The sequence below is a fragment of the Actinia tenebrosa genome, unplaced genomic scaffold (assembly GCF_029948245.1).
Source record: "Actinia tenebrosa isolate PJP-AT-01 unplaced genomic scaffold, QUT_ActTen_1.0 PGA_scaffold0__85_contigs__length_37466705, whole genome shotgun sequence".
In the NCBI taxonomy this organism is placed as follows: Eukaryota; Metazoa; Cnidaria; class Anthozoa; order Actiniaria; family Actiniidae; genus Actinia; species Actinia tenebrosa.
Genome location: NW_028292569.1, coordinates 11963009 through 11986051, shown reverse-complemented (window position 1 = coordinate 11986051; position 23043 = coordinate 11963009). Strand labels below are relative to the sequence as shown.

General features: G+C 38.6%; 5 protein-coding genes across 6 annotated transcripts; 3 read left to right on the top strand and 2 right to left on the bottom strand.

Annotated features, from left to right (window-relative positions):
- Positions 1-5400: 5400 nt before the first annotated feature.
- LOC148913505 (uncharacterized) lies at positions 5401-8353 on the bottom strand. The gene is made up of 4 exons (XM_089030914.1): positions 6711-8353; positions 6248-6354; positions 5987-6096; positions 5401-5836 (listed from the first exon to the last, which is right to left on the bottom strand). Exons 2-4 carry the CDS (start codon positions 6300-6302, stop codon positions 5501-5503), a joined length of 501 nt encoding a protein of 166 aa, XP_088887040.1. The 5' UTR covers positions 6303-6354; positions 6711-8353; the 3' UTR covers positions 5401-5500.
- Positions 8354-9495: 1142 nt separating this feature from the next.
- Positions 9496-13872, top strand: LOC148913504 (uncharacterized). Its single transcript, XM_089030907.1, has 2 exons — positions 9496-10471; positions 11186-13872. The coding sequence occupies exons 1-2, from the start codon at positions 9673-9675 to the stop codon at positions 13339-13341; spliced, it is 2955 nt and encodes a 984-aa protein (XP_088887033.1). The 5' UTR covers positions 9496-9672; the 3' UTR covers positions 13342-13872.
- Positions 13873-14032: 160 nt separating this feature from the next.
- LOC148913502 (uncharacterized) lies at positions 14033-18224 on the top strand. Its single transcript, XM_089030910.1, has one exon. It carries the CDS (start codon positions 16688-16690, stop codon positions 17693-17695), a length of 1008 nt encoding a protein of 335 aa, XP_088887036.1. The 5' UTR covers positions 14033-16687; the 3' UTR covers positions 17696-18224.
- LOC148913503 (uncharacterized) lies at positions 15838-16524 on the bottom strand. The gene has a single exon (XM_089033344.1). The coding sequence runs from the start codon at positions 16522-16524 to the stop codon at positions 15838-15840; it is 687 nt and encodes a 228-aa protein (XP_088889470.1).
- A 136-nt stretch (positions 18225-18360) lies between the features above and the next one.
- LOC148913501 (uncharacterized) lies at positions 18361-22738 on the top strand. 2 transcript variants are annotated; one of them, XM_089030901.1, is made up of 2 exons: positions 18361-19867; positions 21594-22738. In XM_089030901.1, the coding sequence occupies exon 1, from the start codon at positions 18966-18968 to the stop codon at positions 19851-19853; it is 888 nt and encodes a 295-aa protein (XP_088887027.1). In that variant the 5' UTR covers positions 18361-18965; the 3' UTR covers positions 19854-19867; positions 21594-22738. The 2 variants fall into 2 exon arrangements, with proteins under 2 accessions (XP_088887027.1, XP_088887029.1); XM_089030903.1 differs by having other exon boundaries at positions 21591-22738.
- Positions 22739-23043: the final 305 nt, after the last annotated feature.

Genomic DNA, 23043 nt, shown 5'->3' with positions numbered 1-23043 from the left:
TACTCTTCTTCTCTTCATCTTGCAGGATCTGTTGGTATTGGGGCACCTGCCCAAGAACGTTGGTTCCCAGTAGGCCAGGTACCCTCCTCTGCATTACTGTAGTGGCTGCTGTGTCCTTCGTGATGAAGATGCCGCACCCAGGGACCACCACTCCTCCGATCTCTACTGTAGCGACGATATATCCAATGTAAGGGATGTCCAAACCGTTAGCTCCTCGCAGCTGCAGTAATCTTGTTTCAGGGTGTAGGTCTCCTAGGGTTGGCTGTAGCTTTTCCCTGTAGAACGACTCGGTGATGAGGGTAACCATGGAGCCCGTATCCACTAAGCTTTTCACAGGTACTCCGCCAATCCTCGCCACCACTGTGGGACTTGTCCCGACAAACTTTTCGTTCTGAAAAAGAGAGTTAGAGCCACTACAGTTCCTCTCCACGGCGTGGCTCACTGCCGTGGAGAGCTGGAGTTTGACTCCTTCTGTGGTGCTGCTGGTGCCTTGTCTTTCAGGGGCTTTGGGCAGTTCGGCCGAAGATGTCCAAGCTCGTGGCAGTTGTAACATCTCCTCGGACCACGTGGGGGACCTCGTGGTGGTGATGGGCTCGCGAACTTCATGGTAAGTTGGGTTAGCAGCTTCTGCTGCTCATCCAGCAATTTTTGTTGCTGCATGAGCTTCTCCACCAGGGCCTTCTGTCCTGCTGTAAGCTCTTGGATGGCATTTACTTGGTTGCTCTCCACCAACACCTCCTTGGCCGCTGCACGGCGATGTGCTCCTCTATCTGTGTCTTCCGAGCTATGATAGGCCTCTTGCCTCACCTCGTTGAAGGTCTTCTCGGGATGTTCTCTGATATAGCGCTTGAGATCCCTGCGCAACAGGTTGTCACGCAAGTTCTCAACGAATGTGTCTCTGAGGTTCTGGTCCTTGTTTTCCAGGGCTCCTACGTGTACTCTGGTTATGTGCTCCGCCATTGACATCAGGGCATGGGCAAAGTCCTGGATGGGCTCCCTGTCACCTTGTTTTCTGGCGAAAAACCTCTGGAGAAGCTGGGTCTTGGTGAGCTTCTCCCCGAAGACGTCTCTTAGAATCCTGAAGAAGCCATCCGGGTCTATCCAGTCATCCACAGGCCTTAGTCGAACTTCATCTCGAGCCGTACCTTCTAAGCTATGGTACAGGAAATCCACCGCCTCTTGACCAGTTAACTTCTGGGCAGCCACAGACCTCTGTGCATCCGCTATCCAGTCTTCAAGCACTTTGTCGTCTCTGCCACCAGCATACTTTCTCAGCTTCTTCTCCCTTGGCACTGTCACTTGTACCACTGGTGCAGGAACAGGTTGGGCAGGGGGTCCTCCTTCAGCCTGCATGCCATCCAGCTGTGCCTTGAGTGCAGCCAATTGCTCTGTGAGTGCAGCCACAGCTTCTTCTGCCATGATTTCAGTCTCGTTCCCGTTGGTAAATAATCAGTAACTACTAATGTCAACTTTCTTGCAATCCCACTTCTGACACCAAAAATGTAACCGGCGGCAAGGCGCTCAGCTATGAATCAGATTGCAAGTGGTTTTGACAAAAGAATTTATTGAAAATTCACACAACTTTGCAATACATGAAAAAAAAACGGGAACGAGATTACAGGATATCTCTAATGAAAACAAGAAAAATATTTACAATGAGATAAAATAAATTTGTAGCTTATCTAAATTAATAGCTAAAAGTTATGAATAGAATACAGTTTTGCTAGATATAAATAGAAACGGAAATACGTAAATTACGCCACAGGTAATTTGAATATTGCATACTGATTAGCAGTGTTTACAATACGCGAGTGAAAATTACTAGGTTGCAAAGTTTAATGTACAAGTCGGTAAACCGTTTAAAATGAACTAAACCAATGGAAAAAGCAATAGGAAAAATTGACTAGAGGTTAACTATGGCTTTAGGTAAGTATTTTAACCTTTGTTTATGACAAACTAAGAATTACACGGTTTACTGAACACGCGGGTCGCGACAATGACCTTGAGTGTAGAGTTTAAGTAGCGAACAAATTAAAGGTTGGAAAGAAAAGGTCTTTTATCCCGCAGTTAAGGCTATTTATCGTAGTAAAAAGGTTAAACAAGCGAGTAAGGCGGTAGCGATCCTATAGTAAACGTCTTAAAGAGTTTAAAAGACAAGATACACTCAGCGTGATTACTAAATTACTACTGCGTGAATAACTTTGTACTAAATTACGCGCTAATGCGACTAGAATTACTACAACATGAAACGAATGCTTAACAAATATATAGATAATCTAAGCTATAAAATATAACGACTAGTTAACGATATTAACATAGATTTGTCCTAAATCTATCCTAGGTATAAGTGTAAAAGGCTTCAAAGATTCATACCTTTACATCGTAGAGAATTCCTTGTCTTGATATGTGCAACGTCTTCAAGAACTTTTACTACACTGATTTAAGCTTAGTTTGGGCCTACTTTTATGGAAAAACCTGCATTCTTAAGACCTTACACATCCTATACAATGTTGCACGCCCTAGGCGCAAACAGGATGTCCCAAACACGAACTTACGTAAACAAGCGCCAAACCTAGGCATGACTCACTGTAATGTAATTACGTACGGAAATTATTTCTTGCTTACGCATTTTCCACGCAAACAGTTAACTAAAGAATTACATTCCTATGTGTACACGAGGCATTCCTAATTAAAAATATAGATTTATGACTAAATAATTACTGTCCAAAATAGTGTCTTTTGACTCTGTCACATTAGTTAAGGCAAAAAATAAAAAAAATTCAATATTTTGACTCGCTCACGTGACCTGTTTTGTCAGATATCCCTTTAGCCAAAAACGAAGGACACCTATTCCGGACAGATTCTTGTTAAGGTCAATGTACTTAACAACTTCAAATAAAAATATTTTTGATGAAATCAGACTAAATCTTTAAATGACAAATAAATTCCAAATCTTTATGAAAAGGTTATATAAAATTCAAAATTAATATGTGTTCTTCTCACCCAAACTAGGTGCTAACTAGTAACTGTACTGAATAGGTTAAATAGCTGAATTTATTATAACATAAGAGAAATTACTATAAATCTACAATTATAGCCTTCATACGTTTATTCGGGTAAAATGTCCATGCATATTCTAATACTCGATACCGAATAGAAAAGTCTCTCTGTCTGTCAAATAAATTCTTAAGACCCCCCTTGACTTCCCCCCAAAAAATAACTACCCCCCCCCCCCCCCGTGCAATCTCTCGTAGCTTCTCCAAAAAAATTGGCATCCCTAAATATTCTCTTTAAAAAAATTTCAACCCCCCTCCCCTTCCCATATTACTGGTTAAAATTTTGCCGATCCCCCCTAAATTTCACCTGCCCCCCATTCCCCCCCCCCCCCCCCCCTCTCTGTGCCATACATTACGAACGCAGCCGTAAGTCCAGACAACTGGTAAAACTACAAGGATCTCGCGCGATATTGTTTTAATTATTATGTTTTCCCTCGACAGTAATACCAACAGAGGGGCCTTCTCAAACCCCAGACAAGACAGCTTCTGATCAGAACATTTTAAGTAAGGCTTTGATAGCTTCAGGATAAATAAAAAACTGGAATACTGATATACAGTTATAATATGCATATATCATAGCATTGCGATTCACTAAAAATAGTCTCATATTTTTGAGACGACAATATCTTGTGGTATTGTCGTTTCAAAATTAAGGTTTCTGATTGGCTAACGCGCGACGAAAAGGGAAGCTTAAGCTTGAACTTGAAGCGCGCGCGTCAAATTTTTACGATTGTTGCTTGCGCCATAGCGCGCTCGTAAGGAGAATTTCGCTTTTAATCAAAGAAAATCGGTAAGTTTTTTTTCTTTTTTTCTTTTTCGTGTGTTAAGATTGGATGTCAGTAAAACTCAAACATTTCAAAAACAGTTTTGTATCGGGATTCTAAAGAATTTAAGAGTGGATGTGAGGAAAAATCAGACATTTTTGAAATTTCGTGGCAAGTGTGAAAAAATCGATTTGTCTCATATTTTGAAGTGAGGTAGGCTATGATGTAATACAAACCCCTACACACTTAGATTCTGAAAATATCGCTTTATTTCCAAGAAATTAAAATATTTCTTTTAGGGCGTCAATATGTTAATTAGAGGGGTCTGAAAATGAGCAGAATTACAGACCTCTTGTACTAAAACTATGCAAGATTAAACCTTAAAAATATAAAAAACTTCAAGTGTTCTATCTTTTTAGTTGGTAGAGTGATTGTTTCAAGTGTAACTTGAATAAAGAATTTTTAGTCGATTTTTTAACAGGACATACTCTCAAAAGTAGCTTGACAACAAGTGGCAATTTTACTATGGCCGAAACATTGGAATCGATTTATTTTCAAGCTATTTAAAGATGAGTTTTTCTTCAGTTGTACAAAAAATTATAAAGAATTGGAATTTATGGAACGTGGGATTCAGAACTCGCGCCTTCACGCCTTTAGGGACGGACCATTAGATAGTTGATGGTTGATGGAGGGGGGAGTGGGGTTGCGTAAATCCCCCACAAATATTGAGCAAGCACTTAAACCTCAGAAAAATCTCGTGCAACCTCTTCTCTCTAGAAGAAAAATATCTAAATGTACGCAAAAAAAAAACAACAAAAAACAAAAAACGTGGAAGAGTTGAGCCAAAAAAAATAAATATCATACAACCAAAATTCACGTAGTGCAACCATCCCCCACCCCCCCCCCCCCCCCAATCAATTATCTAATGGTTCATCCCTTATTTACTTTCTTCCACCCAAAGTAAAAACCTTTCGATTCGAAAATTCTGAATAGTTATTGGTGGCACAAAGAATGCAAATTTCTCACATGATTATTCCAATTCCAATTCTTTATATTTCCCAACAATATCAGTATAATAGTTTTCGCTATGCAGCTTCAGAAATCAAGCGGGATCTTTAGCACTCAAAAAATATAAGCGATTTCCTTTTAAAAGGCTGAAATGTGCGGAATAGTGCAGACGAATTCAATCGTTGTTTTGAAAGCCATTGTTGACACAGATATTATATACAGTCAATTCAAAAAACGTTGTCGTCGACCGGCTCAAGCCTTCGCGACTGGACCGAAAGGAATATGGGTAAAAATCACTGAAGCAGTTAAATATTCGTTCTGAATTAATTGTTCCCGCTAGAAATAAGATAATAATGGCGAGAAACAATCCATCAAGTGCATGTCTTCGGGTTTAGGGAAAGAAAAATAAAGTAGTTATGATTCAGTTCACAATTCCGAAAGTATGAAGGCATTTAAAAAACGTTTCCTTCAACACTTCCCGCCTCACCTACGAAGGTTCGTGCTGTAAACAAGGCATAACTAGTCAGATAAAATTATGGAGACAACTCGGCTTCAATGATTGCTAAAGGCTCGTAAAGGCTCGTTCAATTTTGAAGACTTTGAAAACACCACTCGTGCCTAGTAATTCCGAATTGTACTCCAGATCGTGCGATTTCATATACTAGTAGCACTTTATAGGGAAAAGGGTTCGGCTAGCACATCATCTTCATGGGGCCCTATAGTCCACTTACGCAATCTTTGTGGAACAATAGCATAATCTCTGGTGCTAGGCGGCCCAGTCTGTCTTTCGACGATCTGCCGCCTCTGATAGCTTGTGAGGTTACTCTTCCACCTATCATCGAGAGACTGGAAAAAGGTTGAGAGCCGGGGACATCTCCAGGGGATGGGCCTCAGGTCCAGGGCTTCATCATCCGACTCCTCCGATGAAACGAGGGAAGAATGTAGTCCGGTACCCAAGTCGCCGTTCTTTTCCTGTTCTGTCGCTGCTGCCAGGCGACGTCTTAATTTCTGTCAGAAGAGGTAAATGAAAAGAGAAAAAGAATGATGAAATAGGTTCAAGCTCGTTTAGATAAATCATTCCTTAGTATAAAAAAAGTGTCCTCTAAAATCCCTTCAATATACGTTACTACTTGCGAATAAAATTCGGTTGTTACTTACTCTATCTATTCTTTGGTTTTTTCTTTGTCGTTTTTTATAAGCCTCGTCAGCCCCACTTTCCTGCCGCTTTCCGCGCTTCCTGGCGGTTTGATAAGTCGCCGATATAGCATCTGTTAGAAGTATGATCATAATAAATTAAATATCTCGCTCTCAATATTTAAAAAACTTTAATAATTCTATGGTAGTAAGTGAACATTTTACATATGTAATAATATGTGTTATGTTCTCCTCAAAATAAGAGAATAACTTTCAGGGCCATACCATTTATTCTTCTGGGAGTGATGGACGTATCGCCTCTCACTGTCTCCACTTCCATCACCTCCTTTAGCAATTTTTCAGATATAGCCAAGTTAACAGGATCGGTTTCTCTATCAATATAAACTTAAAGTTATTCAATGTCGAGTCTAAAGGTAGTGCATTTAAATTGTAAACCATGATTGCTTAAAGGGTGGATCCAGCCAAAATTTTAAGGGGGGGGGGGGGCTAAGTAAGTATTGGGTGGGCTAATTGAGTTTCTACCGTCAACACAACGAAAAACAATATAAAAAATATCGTTTTTTTCTGCTGAAGGGGGGGGGGGGGGTGGTCGGCCTTCAGCCCCCCTTTATCCCCCCCCTCTGGATCAGCCCTTGGGTTAGGGCCAAATTAAAAGAAGTAAAAGATAATAATTTATCCTTGATAATGATACTCCTTCAATCTTTCGTTAAATTTCATTATTACTTACTTCTTTGAGGTGTCCCATTCCAAATCTAATGAAATTAGCTTGCTGCGCACATGATGCTAGGTTTAAAAGTAATTAAATTCAAAAATCAAAGTCAAATCAAAAATGCGAAAACAAAATTAGTAATTTAAAGGCTAAACGCTTCCAATAAGCCTTTTCATAGTTTAAGAATCGATTCCACTGCGCATGCGAATTTATCCCGAATTTCTCACCTTATGTTTAATTAAGAACAATAGGTTTAAGACAGAAGGTGAGAAATTCGGGATAAAATCGCATGTGCAGTGGAATCGATTCGTAAACTATGAAAAGGCTTATAGGGGATGTATATCAAAGTTCACAAACCACTCAGTTGAATGCTGCAAAAAAAAAAAGAACAGGTAAATTTTCTATGTATTTTTTCGTTTATATATACACATATATGACTTTTTTGCATGTTGTTGGCGTTAAAATACTTACATTTCTTTTTTTTTTTAATGTCGAAGGAAAATACTTCAAATGATTATTTAGAGAAATCAAAACATTGTAATGTAATAGAGATTCGACTTCGTGCACTTTCGCTTTTAGAGTCACGTGACCTGCCACAATTGGCGCATCTTTCAAACTTGCATTTTCACCAGACATGCACAAGGGAAAAACCGAGGAAATTCGAAACTCGAGTTAAATACCTTGTAAATTTCTCGCTTATAAATCTATTAAAAGGGCAAATAAAAAAACATAAAGTACAGAAAGAAATGTAAAAGCAATCTTGGTGACTTTTTAATTCAAAGGAAAAAAACTTTCGCGGGTAAAAAAACGCGGGAAAATCCAAGTAGTTGGTTTGCAAATTTCTCTCTCTCTTTTTTTTTTTGATCAAAAGTGCATCTAGGAGCTGAATAAAAAAACATTCTTAAATACGTTTTAATTCAAAAATATTTAAAAAATATAAATCTGCCTTGATTTTACGCCATTTGATAAATTTGAGTCGATTAAGCTAACTTAGATTAAGCATACTTACCGATAAGTCGGGGTTTCTCTGTATTTTTCTTTTACGAGAACTGTCAGGCGTTAAACCAGAACCGCTACGCGAAGCAGAATTTTCCTTTACTTTCTCTTCTAATGCGTCTAGCCGGGTCATGATCGCGTTCAAAGAATCATCCATCTTTTTGACTAACCTATTCTCCATTTCGCTAATTTTCGAAAAGACTTCATCGGAAAACAGTGCCGCGTTTCCATCAAGGACATCGACATTTCCCTTTACACTGTCTACTTTTCCACCAACTTCTTGAATGGATTTCAATAACTGTCGAAACTCTCCTGCGTTTCTATTCATTTTAGTAATACAACTAAATAACCAGAAATAACGGAATCGAATTTTTCGCGTTCTAATAAGACTAAACTTTAGTGGTCTACGAAGCCGAACTTCTGAAGAACGAACTCGATCAGAACTGAACTGGTTTGAAAAGAGTTTAGAACCGGTTTGAAATAGTTAAAACGAGTTTAGAACCGGATCGAAATTGGATCAGGATTGGATAATTATGTACACAACAACTGATATAACAGCTTGTGTGATTGGCTATTCCAGAATGTCATCCGCAATACAGATAAAATCTTTATTTTGATTGGTTATTTAATCTATCAAAATTAATGAAAATAAATACAACGAACTTTTTTTTTAGTATTTGAATCGACAGGAGTTCTTTAGGGGGTAAGTATTTCATTTTTCTTTAGAATTTATAAACTTATGTAATTTAATTTATATGCAAACATACAAACATTCAAATTTGTTACAGGAACAATGGGGCTCTAAAAAATATGGTGATCAAAAGTATATATTTTTAGATGATTTAACTGCCCATCAATAAATTAATAAACATTTCCATGTTATAGGTCAAAGTCAAAAAATATTTGCAAGTCTCTAAATTCAGAAATTAATAAAAGGGTATTCAATATTAAAGCTAAGAATTTTATCCAAGTTCAAGAGGTAAGATTCATGTACTTAAAATTACGTTAAATAGTGGAAGTATTTTTAAAATTTTATTTAGCATTTACCTCAAATCGTTTAAAAAATGAAAAATATAAACAAATTACAAGCAGATGAGAGGTAAGGGATACCGTCACAGGTTTCCTCAATTACGACAGTCCCTTGAATAAAATGACATTAAATAATTGAACATTAACTTAATTACAGGAGAAAAAAATCACATTTTCAACTCAAAGATCAGAGTTATGTAATTAATGTTATGTCTCCATGGTTATGCCACTACTACTACTAACATTACATCTGTGTTAATATGCTTTAAAAAAAGTCCAGATCAATATTTTGGGGATAGCAGAGCTTTTATTCATAAAAGGCAGAGTGATTATTGGTGGAGTATTTCGCGAGCTGCGAGTCTTCAAGTGGCGAGGTAAAATAATATTAACCATAATCACTGAGCCTGAGGGGTATAATTATGTTATATTTATGGGTATAATTGCTTTAGTATTAATTTTAGACTTGAATATCAGAGAAAAGTTAAAATTCGAAGGATAAAAAATGATTCAGTCTATAGTTCCAATCTGGCATAAGACACTATACATTCAAGTATATTCAAGGCTAAAATTATGCTAACTACATATGCAATTATATATCTTTATAATTTGTCCTATTGTCTTTCCTTTATAATTATTTATTAAGTTTAGTTATAATACCAGAAATTAATCTTCATTTTACTGTATATCTTGTAGAGTAACACTGCCTCATTGATGAATACCACCGACTATACATTATTTAATTTAATCAACGGCCATGATAATTTTTTTTTTTTTTTTTGCTTTATTGGCAAGTTAATGCAACTGAGCAAATTAATATTTCATCAATATTCAAGTTCCTTATTAATGTGCTGTTCATTCATTTGTAAGTCACTTAGGCTGCCTATCTAGCTAGATATAGTCTCATTATTTACTTTTTCATGTTAAATGCAGGCTGGTTTGATTTACAATAACAATCATGGAAAGAGCCCAGAAGAGACGTAGAAAAACATGTCCAAAGTGTGGCAAATCTTTTTCTTACTCCTGGTCAAGGTTTCATGTGAAATGTGGGTTACCAATTGATAGTGAACCAGCTGATGGAGGCACAATAGATATGGAGTTACCTCCAAACATCACAAAACAGTTTAGCGAATTAATTGAAAAAAGGAGGTTTGAGGAAGAAGATGTCAGCTTTTTTGATAGTGACGATAATGAGGAAGATATTCAAGAGGATCCTGCAGGCAGTCAAGAAATGACACAACCACCACCAACTGAGACTTGGGATGATGAAGATGTTGACAGCTGTATGGAATCAGATGACGATATAATGGAAGACCTAGAGCCTGACAATATAAATAACGATACAGGAGATGACCATTCAGAAGTCCCACAAGAGGAAACATCTACATCAGCTTTGAGCACCAAGATAAATGCATTAGTTCTATGGTTGGCATTATTTATAACAACATGGCAAAGCAATTTTGGGATATCTGATAGTGCAGTCAGTGTGCTCATAAAGTTCCTCTGCAAGTTCTTTTGGCTCATTGGGACATTTGATACAACGATATCTACTCTTGAAAAGCTTTTTCCTGGTTCTGTGTACAAATTGAAGAAATTCATTGGGGTCACTGAGGACACCTTCAAGAAATTTGTGGTTTGCCCCAAATGCAAGTCCCTCTATAACTTGAAGGACTGCATTGAAACTAGAAGTGGTAACTGTGTGTCTGCCAGGTGCAATTATGTACCATGGCCTGATCACCCACACAGAGGTAGAAGAGGTAAACCAAAATTGCAAACTTAGTTTAAAAAACTCATAATTAATAATTCATGAAGGAAACACAGTAGTGTTTTGTTATGTAGAACTGATTTAATGAATAGATTAGGGTTAGCTATGTTCTTTGCTCTGACAAAACATGACTGGAGCTGTTAAGCACATGGAAAAAGTTATATAATAACCCTTTGAATGTTCTACAGCTTCAGGAGTGTTTTATCAGAGGACAGAACATAGCTAACCTTGATCTATCTATATATTTATATAATATTCATGTGTTAATGATATCATGCCATGTTGACCCATGTCATATGTTTTTGGCAGTGTTTTCTTGATTTTTCTTTTAGGGTGTTTTGAGAATTAGCCTCATTATGTTCCCCTACTACAATTGTCACTTTTTGATTTGAACACTGTTATACTGCTGTACTGTAACCAAGGGCGGATCCTGCCAAAATCTTAGTGGGGGCTAATTGAGTTTAGGAGGGGCTAATTGACTTTCTTCCATCAACACAAGGAAAAACAATATAAAAAAGCATCTTTTTTTCTGCTGAAGGGGGGGGGGGGGGGGGGGGGAGGGGGACTTTAGCCCCCTTTTGAACTCCCTGAATCCACTCTTGGTAACTGGCAACAGTCTGGCACGAACATATGCTTAAACAATGTGTTTTCTAAAAATATAATAAAAACTATAAAATTTAGTAAATCTTAAACTTACCATTTTTAGGTCCTTGTGGAGAGTTCCTTCTAAAAACCGTTAGAAGTGGAGGTAAAACTAGATTTTATCCAAGAATGGTATATCCATATCAATCCTTAATTGGATGTCTTCAGGATCTTCTAAAGAAGCCAGGATTTTGGAAAGAATGTCAAAAGTGGAGGCATACCGCAAGGCCTGCAAACATAGATATTAAAACTGACATTTATGATGGGAATGTGTGGAAAGAGCTAGCAACATCTGGTTTCTTGTCATCTGTAAACAGTCTTGGCCTGATGCTGAATGTTGACTGGTTTCAGCCACACAAGCATTCTCCTGGATCTGTCGGCGTTATATATCTTGTGGTAATGGATTTACCTAGACATGAGAGATATAAGCTGGAAAATGTCATAATAGCAGGGATTCTTCCAGGACCAAGTGAGCCAAAGCTCACAGCAAATACATTCCTTAAACCATTGGTTGAAGAACTTAAACAACTCTGGAACACTAACATTCGCTTCTCAGTTGCAGGAAGTCTCTTGAAAAAACCAATAAAAGTAGGTTTGGTTTGTGTCACTTGTGACATTCCAGCCATAAGAAAAATTGGTGGTTTCATGGGACACATGGCAAACCAGGGTTGCTCAAGATGCAAGAAAAATTTCTATATAGATGGAAATTTAGATTTTTCAGGATTTGATCGGTCAGAGTGGCAAAAGAGAACTTCTGCAGAACACAAAGTCTTGGCAAAAGATTCTTTGTTTGAGGTGACACCAACCATGCAACAATCAGTGTGCTCCAAGCATGGTGCCCGATATTCAGTGCTGCAGGACTTAGAGTACTTTGACTGTATCAGATATTTTGTTATAGACCCGATGCACAACCTGTACTTGGGAACAGCAAAGCACATATTCAAAAAAGTTTGGTGCAACCCAGATGCACCTCTCTTGGGCCAAAATGAGCTTCAAATTATACAAGAAAGAGTAGACTCAATGGTAGTTCCCCAAGATATTGGCAGAATCCCGGGTAAAATTGCCAACAATTTTAGTGGATTTACAGCTGATCAATGGCAAAACTGGGTTGTGGTATACTCACTCAATGCTCTTCAAGGAATACTTCCAGATAAACATCTGGATTGCTGGAAACTGTTTGCCAAAGCATGCAAAATACTGAGCAAGAAATGTATCACAACAGGGGAAATTGAAGAAGGAGATAATGTTTTGATACAGTTCCTTAAAAAGGCAGAAGATTTATATGGGTCCAATTTCATAACACCAAATATGCATTTGCATGGCCATCTAAAAGAATGCTTGCTGGACTATGGCCCATTCCATGGGTTCTGGTGTTACAGTTTTGAAAGGTATAATGGAGTCCTTGGGGCATACACAACCAACAACAAATCGTTAGAAGTGCAGCTGATGAGAAAATTTTTGGCGCAAATCAAGCCCAAATCTTTTACTTTTCCCTCCGATTACGAAGAAGAATTCAAAGAGTTCTTCAGTGAGAGTAAGATGGTGGGCTCTCTAAAAACCACACTTGATCCAATTGTGGCTCAGAGTGCTTTTCAAATGGAGAGAACGACGCCTGTAACCGAGCTCCAAAGTTGCGACTGGACCCGTAGTTCTATCTTGGAAGAACTGCCTCCTATCAAGGACCATACTATAGACAGTGACGACTTGAGATACCTTAAAGTCGTCTATGCAAAACTATTGGGACTTACTGAAAATGACATCCTGGATATTCCCTACACAGTTGCTAAGTTTGGATCCGTCAAAATTGGCTCCACATTATTTGGTTCTATGAGCAAAGGAAGTTGCAGAAATTCGTATTTCCTAGCTAGTTGGGCTGGTTCAGAAGGTCGAATGAGTATAGGCGATCGCGACGAAGGTCACCCAAGACCAGGCGAAGTACAGTTCTATTTTCGTCATCGTGTTAAAGTAAGATCGAGCAATCCCTCATTTTTTCCTGAGAGTAAAACACACCTTTTTCACATAGCCAGAGTAAATTGGTTCGCAGCACATCCAAACAGGCATGCATTCGGGAATTCTTTGGAAATATGGTGCGATTATTTTGATGCCTTTGGGCCATGCTGTTTCATCCCCATTCAGAGGTTCCACTCTCGATTTGCTATGGGTAAGATCCACTACAACAAGGAGAAAGTAATGACAATGACAACCTTGCCTGGAGATTAATCAGCTAACTATCAAGTACTGTAGTACCCACTGTATTTCTTTTTCTCTCTCTAAATTGACGTATTCAACTGAACCCAAATATTCACAAGTACTGTTCTTTGCCATGGACTGTAGACAACTGTCTGGCTGACGACAACAATTTTGTCTGACAAGTAACACGTGCTGTTTATGATACGCTTTTCCCATTGGTCAGTCGAAGACGTATGACGTATTAATTTTAAGCAAATGCGATTTACGTTAAGGTGACTGCCTACTTTTGAAAATTGATTTAAGCTTTTTTTTAAACTTCGATTTTCCGAATTGAAATTTAATACTGATTCCAAATCTGGAAAGAAAAATAGGGTGTCCCGAGCTTGTTTCCGAGATAACCAGCATTTAATGGAAGCCTACGCACGACCTTTTGGAGTAAAAACTGCATCACCGGAAGTGATTAGAAAAAAATTAAGATCCATAAGATCATAGTTATTTCTAGACTATATGATTGCACGAATGAAGGCTAGTCAATCATTCTACGATAATACATGGATATTTTCAACAAAAAGACAAAAAGATAAATTGATTTCTCATATTTTGTAGTTTTGGTGCTCTTAAAAATCTCATAAAGTCGAACAAAAATCCCTACAAAAATCTATTTTTTCATGTGTTGCTGATTTAAACTTTTTTTTTAAAATGTTGATATAACATAGATTTTTGAGAATTTTTTCGAATGAGCCATTAAAAAATAGAGAGTCCAGTGCAAAATTTGAGGGTTTTGCCCTGTTGAAGCTCAAAACGCGTATGGTTCTTCAATAAAATATTTCAGCGGTTTTTGAGCGCGCTCTCATCGTGGGCTCAATTCGAACGTTCAAAAGTAGGCAGCCACCTTAAGTGCCTATTATTGGAGGATTTATGGGCCACATGGCAAATTAGGGTTGTTCTAGATGTAAAAGAAAATTTTATCAAGATGGACATTTAAATTTTTCTGGCTTTAACCGTGACTTGTGGCCTTCTAGGACCTCAGATGAACACAAGAATTTAGCACGCGACACTCTGCATGAAACGTCCCCTACAAGCCAACAAGCAAAATGTTCTGAACATGGTGCAAGATACTCTGTTCTTCATGATCTGAATTATTTTGATAGCATAAGATTTTTTGTAATCGATCCAATGCACAACTTATACCTTGGAACAGCAAAACACATGATGAAAAATATCTGGCTCAAGGAGGGATCGTCCATTGATCAGTGATGAGGACTTCAAAAAAATGCAATTAATTGTAGATTGTATGATTACTCCACAAGACATTGGACACATTCCAGGTAAAATAGCTCATAGTTTTGGTGGGTTTACAGCTGATCAGTGGCAAAATCCCACCACCATACTAGGGGAAAGCTATGAGCACACAAGAGCAAATATTTATATAAGAGAAGGAATCCGTGAATAAATGCTTGCATCCATCATCAGCCATGAAACTGAGCAATCCCTTGTGTAACTTAAAGTGCACCTAACCCCTAATTTTCACTATTGATTCTACATGAAGTGAATAGTTGAATGGTAAAATATTTCTTCATTTAAGTGATGCATCTTTAAGTAGTTAAGGTTTATACTTCCAATATGCATGTGGCTGTGAAGTCACTGCAGGCTTCATAAATATACAAAATTAAGCTGGTTCACAAAAACATTATTTAAAAAGCATCATTTATCAATATAATCATGGTTTCTACAATGTTTACCGTTAATTTGGTGTCTGATAATGGCCAGTGTTTAGCATTACAATTAAAACACAGTCATTTGCATATTGGAAGTATAAACCTTTATAAGTTAAAGATGCATTCAACTATTCACCAGCTCCTGTAGAATCAATACTGAAAGTATTATATCAGGAGTTAGGTGCACTTTGATATTAAGTCTAAATAAGGTTGAGTAAAAACTGGCTTAAAAGACCAGCTAATTTCCCTAGTCTGAATTTTATGTATTTTATCAATTGATAATTCAATTTGGTTATATTCTCATTTTAGAAGCCAAAAACACCTAGAAGATTATTAGTATAATATTCACATAATGTTGTTACCATATTCCTTATGTTCATTAGAACATACACATATAATTCTTCCTTGGCATTGCAGGGGCGTATTTAAGGGGTTATATGGTAAGCCACAAAAGCAATAAAAAAGAGCAAATCTGACCAGACTGCTATGACATCATAGTAAAAGTTTGGTATATAGGGACCCCCCCTATGAAAAATCCTGGATATGCCCTTGCATTGTATTGTTTTGATTCATTTTTATCTGCAGATATCGGTAGTAAATAAAATTGTTTTATTTTTCACTTAAACAGTATTTTTACAATTTTGTGTGCAACATGAATAAAGCACTCTCAATTACCGACATTTTCTGCTGTCCTGTTTTGTTGCTTGAGCCTCTTGGTTGTGACAATGCTTTTTTGAAATAGGTGTATATGTCTGAAATGAAGGCCAGGCCTAAAAGCATTGATGAGTGATATATTTGGTCATATACATCATTTCAGTTCTTCTACAACATTGTCCATATTAGGACGAGTTCTTGGAATTGGCTTAATGCACTTATCTGCCACAAGACCAATGACTGCAGCACTTTCATGTGGACCTACATATTTGGTAATCATGCTCAATAGAATGCCAAAAGAATATACATCAGAAGAACATGTTTGTTCATGATAACCATCAACCAGTTCTGGAGCAATGTGGCTGTGCTTTTTAAGGTACATCTCTCTTTCTCCTAGTGGTATATTTTTAGTTCTTCCTGCTGATAAGGTACAACTTTTTCCAAAGTCAATTATGACAGGAGTTGGTTTTCCCTCAATAAAATCAATGACCACATTGTCTTGTTTCAAGTCGTTGTGCAAATAACCTTTTATGTGCATATGTAAAAGTCCACGTGCAACTCCATAGCAGATTAACTGAAAATCTTTGAGTTCAATATCACAACTCTTACCCTTCAATAATACATACCATAATGGAATTCCTTTCAAATTTTTCCCATGAAACTTAGTCACAAGGTATTTTTCACTTGTGGTTTTTGGGCTTATGCCCAACAATATTGGTAACTTGGGGTGTCCCTCAAGTACTTTGGTAACTTTGGCTTCATGAAGTAAATCTTGGTATGAACTTTCTTTTAAGTACTTCACTGACACCTCAATGTTTCGATAGAGCTTAAGCTGACACATACCAAATGCTCCACTTCCTATATGTTTTGACTTTTTATAGTCAGCAATTTCAATATCAAGAAGCAATTGACATGGGATTTGTGTGAAATCATCTCTCACAGTTTTTGATGATGGTGTAGATGTTATCACATTTTTGTTAAGCCTGTTTCTATCACTACGCGAGATGTACAGCAAGAAAACACTCCTGGGCTTTCGACATGCCATTGAGAGATATATGAATCAGCCTCCTTTAAACCGTGGTTTGAAGCTCTCAACTGACCCAAGGTTTAACCGTTCAAATGAGATGCTTGATGCCCAGCTAGTTCAAATGAAGCGAAAAAACACGGAGGATACACAGCATAAACCAGTCATAGAAAACCAAGATCTATTGAAGTTGAAAACTTCCAAGGCTCTCTCCCTTGATGATCCATGGAGTCTGTTAAGGAATGTCTGGTTCCATCTGATCTTGTTTTTCTGCCGGAGAGGAAGAGAAGGCCAGCGAGAGCTAAAGACATCAAGCTTGAAGTTTGAAGTTGATGCAAGCGGGCGACCCTACGCTACAATGGCGCACGACGAAGCCACCAAGAACCACCCGGGCGGCATAAATGATGTAAACTCCTCAGAGAAAAAAGCTCGAATGTATGAAACTGACTACCCAAACGACGGCTATAAAGCTCTGCGCTTGTATTTGTCAAAGACCAATCCAAACTGCAAATCCCTCTTCCAGTATCCGAAGAGAAATTGGTCCCCAACAGACGACGTGTGGTACGAAAACAGGCCCGTTGGCGTCAATAAGCTGGACGGAATGATGAAAGAGATCAGTAAAGAGGCCAAATTATCCCGCCCATACACTAACCATTCAGTCCGAGCCACATCAATCACAGTGATGTCAAATGCAGGTATTCCTAATCGCCATATAATGGCCATATCTGGGCATCGAAACGAGCAGAGTTTGGCACACTACAATACGAGGCCTTCGACCGAACAACTGCACCACTGTTCTGAAGTGCTGTCCCAAAGTCTCACTTCCTCAAGCCAAGCGATTGTCCCGGCTACTGTTCATCTGAACACAGCTGTTAAAAACAACGATGTGGTTGTAGAAGTTGCAAGACAAGATCCGGCGAGCCAGTTTGGCTCCATCTTTAGCAACTGCACAGTTCAAAACGTTCAACTGGTCATTCACGAGAAGTGATCGCTGATCTATCGCAACGGGTGTAGATCGACCATGAACATAACCTCTGTGATTCATCTTCTTTAGACTCTCATTTCTCCGCTAAGGCTTTTATTGACTTTTTTGATTATCGTGGTTTTTTTCTTTTAGAAGAGGCGCTGTAAAACATACTTTGAACTTTCTTGATAGCCAACGGTAAATGTAAATTTCCTTAGTGTGCGCGCGCACATTTAAGAGAGTTTTGACATGTGATCATACGAATAAAACATTTTTCAGAGAATTAAAGTCGTTATCTATGTTATAAAAGCAATGGTCCATAATGAGCGTGCATATATCCAGTTCTGGAAGCACTCTAGCAGCTAGAGATGCTCGAGGCGACGCCTCGAGCATCTCTTACGCTGCTCTCGTGCTTCAAGAACTGGATATACGCACGCTAATTATGGACCATTCCTTAAAATTAGAGAAGCACGCAACGACTTATATAGGAGAAGAATTCAATACGCGCCATCGATGTAAGTAAAAATTTATTTTCGCTATGAAAGAAACAAATTAAACTATTGAAAGAAAAAGATTAAGAAAGAAACAGAAAGCTTTTCGAAGTTGTGTAGGCTTGGTAAATAAATATTTGAAAACATTATAATATATAATATTACTTTTGATAATAACGTTACACTAATACTTAATTCACAACCACTTGTCAGATGATTCAGTGCGCTGCATAGTAATTTTTGCCACACATTTCATTTTCTGAATTCTGCATATATATATATATATATGTATACACTCGATTGCATAAACGTTGTAGTATACATTTATACTTCTAACAAATCACGGTGACGTCACTTCCGGTTAACATGAGATACACACGTGCTGCCGTGGATGCTCAGTACACAAAGCTTTGCCGTGGGGTTCGGATCTCTTCGAATCCTTCGAAGTTGTGGAGACTTTATCGATAATATTTTTCACTTCATTCATTAGGTAAGAAGTTTAATTTGGGATATTTTTACTTTATCTTCTTTTATCTTCTTTCGTTTTTAGATTTTTCTTCTGGGTTTTTGACTTCGTTTTCAAGTCATATTTATGATGCAAACTCCGTCCAAGCGAATCTGTTTGTAAGTCGAGTGCTTCATGCCTCACTTACACCGCCGAAATTTATGCATCCTAGGCGGTTTTTGGGAAATAAAGTTATAGTTTCCCGAGTTGCAACCATAGTTCTGCGAAATATTCATTATTTTGCTGGAATAAACTAATGGTTGCTCCCTACTGGTTTATTTTCCAGTAAATTTATTTCATGGCGGACGACTCGAGGGGTTCACCTCCGCCATCTTGGAAAGATGAGATGTTGGGAATGTTCAACACATTCAAACAGGAGATCACTAATCAGATTCAGGAGCAGCTTGGACCTGCTGACGACTCAGATTCTGAACACAGCGTTTCCTCAGGAGACGATTATGTGGGTAATACCACTTCTGGTTTCGACAATCTTGCAGATGAATTCTCTACATCAGATAAGACTGGGCCAGCCGTTGATTCTAAATTAGCCTCCATGGTGGAGGAACTGGTTAAAGAAAAGCTACCCAAGTTAAAACTCGACGATTTGATGTCAAAATATCTTCGACCAGAAAATTGCAAATTGCTGGTCTCGCCCAAAGTCAATAGAGCTGTTTGGAATCAGTTAAGCCAGAATACCAAAGCCACAGATAGGGCTTTTCAAAAGTCTCAACAGTATTTTATTACTGCTATGTATGCCATGATGTCTGCCTGCGAGAAGGCAACAGGAGAGATGAAGTCTGTTCTTGCACACTCTTTAGTCCTTGCCTTGGCAGGTAATCGAGAACTGAACCTGTGCCGGCGGGAGTCCTTAAGGCCTGAATTGAATTCGCAGTTTGCTTCGCTTTGCAACCCTACTACGCCGATTACAGATCAGCTGTTTGGCGATGACATTGGAAAAGAAATTGACGAGGTAATTAAGGCAAACAAGCATTTCAAAATGTCATCCAAGAGAGGCAGTCGTAAAGGTTATCACCCCTACAACAGCCAAAAACGGCAAAGATCCTCTTCATCTTCAAGAGATGGCAGAGCTTATGGCTCGAGGTCTTTTTTAGGAGAGAGAGGCTCCTACCGCGGGAGGGGAGGAGCCAGACAACGCACTCAGACCGACAAAGAGTCTCGTCAATAATTTCCAGAGCTCAGGTTAGTTACATGACTCAAATTCATGGTATTATTGGGTCAGAGACACCATGTAGAGCTGGCCAATTACAACACTGTTTAGAGGAATGGAAAACAATTTCGTTGGACCCCTTTGTATTATAATGTGTGTCTAATTGTGAACTTGAGTTTGATTGCATTCCTATGCCATCAAATGGCTCTTCAAGTTCCTTACACTCAGAATTCAAATTCACATTGACAGAACAACAAGCTGTTGATAGAGAGATTGACACCTTTTTGGAAAAGCCAATTATTGAACGATGTCAGTCAGAACGTGGGGAGATTATTTCACTTATATTTCTAATACCTAAGAAGGAACCTGGGGTCTACAGAATGATTTTCAATTTAAAGTCCCTTAACCAATCAGTGACTTACCATAAGTTTAAAATGGACACGCTTGAGTCTGCAATCAAATTAATGAAGCCTGGGTGTTTTATGTCTTCAATCGACCTGCGAAATGCTTATTACTCCATACCAATATCTTCTGCCTATAGAATGTTTCTCAAGTTTGCATGGAGGGGATACCTGTTTCAATTTCGGGCCCTACCAATGGGGTTGACAAGTAGTCCACGTTTTTTTTACGAAGGTCCTCAAACCTGTTTTTTCCACCTTACGAACTCAATATGGACATAATTGCCTGGGATATCCTGATGACTCTTTCTTCACGGACGATACTGAAGATGCCTGTCGTGAGGCTACCATACATGCAGCTCAGCTGTTTACTCGTCTAGGTTCTGTCATTCACCCAACCAAGTCTATATTCAATCCTACACAGTCATTAGAGTTTTTGGGTTTCGTGTTAAATTCTGACACCATGACAGTTTGTTTGACCCCAAGGAAGATTGAGAAAATTATCCTTATGTGTCAGAAGTATTTATGTGGACAGGCATATACCATTCGGGAAGTTGCATCATTGATAGGAACTTTGGCATCAACATTTTCTGGGGTGGAGTTTTGGCCCGCTGTATTATAGAAATTTAGAATGGGACAAAGATGTGTCCCTAAAAGCTACCCAAGGGGATTTTGTTGAGAAAATGTCCCTTTCCAGGGAAAGTCTCCAAGAATTAGAATGGTGGGTCAGTTCCCTCCCTGCTGCAAGGAGAAACATTGTGCATGGTATCCCAACCATGATTCTTACGTCTGACGCATCTTCTGTGGGTTGGGGTGCTTGGACTTCCCAAAGTCAAACCCAAGGTCTATGGTCCCAAGTGGAGAGGAAATATCATATCAATGTCCTGGAGATGCTCGCAGTTAAACTGGGGCTCATGTCCCTTTTTGAATCAGTATCCAACCAACACATTAGGATCTTATCTGACAATACTACCACAGTGTCCTATATTAATGCTATGGGAGGTTGTAAGAGTAAGGAATGCACTCAGATTGCTAAGGACATTTGGTTATGGGCCATCAGTCGGCACCACTGGCTCTCAGCGGCTCATCAGCCGGGGCAGCTGAATGCCATTGCAGACTCACTGTCGCGCCATTTTGAGGATGGGATAGAATGGCAGCTGAATCCTATTCTTTTTGACAGAATCTGTGGGTTGTATGGGGTCCCTGAGATTGATCTGTTTGCCAGTCGAATCAACCATCAAACGAATACCTATCTTTCTTGGAAACAAGATCCCTGTGCAACCTATGTAGATGCTTTCACTGTGAATTGGTCCCAGTTCACTAACAGTTATAAGTTTCCACCATTCTGTTTAATCAGTAGATGTCTCCAAAAAATATTTTTGGAACAAGCAACAGTGACCATCATAGTACCTCTGTGGACCACACAAGCTTGGTTTACAAGGCTTCTAAGTCTCCTGATCCATCGGCCCAGAATGTTCCTTGTCACTCATGGCATGCAAGGTATCAGGCAACAGTTCATTGAATGCAGCATTTCTGAGGACATTACCAATGTCCTCATGTCCTCATGGAGGCCAAGTACACAAGCAATATGATGTTCACATCAGGAGGTGGGGTGAATTTTGTCTACAAAGGAAAGTTGATTCATTGCGCCCAAATATCAATGACGTGTTAGAGTTTCTGCACAGTTTACACATCAAAGAGCTATCCTATTCCATAATTAATACAGCACGTTCGGCTTTGTCGAACTATTTAATGGGATTCAAATTTCCTGGTACTCACTACACAATTACTGATCACCCCTTTGTTAAACGCTATTTGAAGGGAGTGTTTAATTTTGTCAAACCTACTTCTCGTTATCAGGAGACTTGGGATGTCAACCCAGTACTGAAATACATAGAGCTATTGTCGCCGTTGGAGAAACTTTCATTAAAGGAACTAACATTCAAATTAGTTATTTTGCTAGCACTCAAATCTGGACAAAGATGTCAGACATTATCATTTCTCGATATTGATGATATGAAAGAGAATGCAGATTATTATTTGTTCTACATACGGGATCATGTCAAGCAAGACAGACCGGGAAAGATTTTTGCATCGTTTATTGTTAAGAAGTACATTAAACAGGAACTCTGTGTTTATTCCACTCTTCGACACTATCTTGAAGTGACAAAGAGTGTACGTAATGAAGGCAATTCACGACTGCTCATATCCTACGTGAAGCCTTATCGACCGGTTAGTACTAGTACTATAGGTCGATGGATTAAAACTGTCCTCCAAGCAAGTGGTGTTAATACAACAAAGTTCAAGGCTCACAGCACCAGAGCAGCTGCTACATCCAAAGCAAGCCAGATGATTCCGACTGATGAAATATTGAAGCACATAGGATGGTCTCAAGTTTCAACTTTCCAGACATTCTATAATAAACCTGTGCTTACTGATTTTGCTGCAGCGGTATTAAGATAAATTGTTATTGTCAAAATAAAGTTTTGTTTTGTTTGTGATCAATAGTGGTTGTGTCCACAATAATTGCTTTAAAGTCTCATGTTAACCGGAAGTGACTTCACCGTGATTTGGTAGAATTGAAAAATTAAACGAGCCTTACCTGTAAGGTGAAGTTTGATTGTGATTCTACCAAATCCAAGGTGACACGCTGAGGGTTAACATGCCCTCCCTTAGAGTTATTCTGTTTTCCCACCCGTGCTTTTTACCCGTTTTTTCTCTATATCGTGTCCACAACATTTAAAACTCTGAGCATCCACGGCAGCACGTGTGCCTCTCATGTTAACCCTCAGCGCGTCACCTTGGATTTG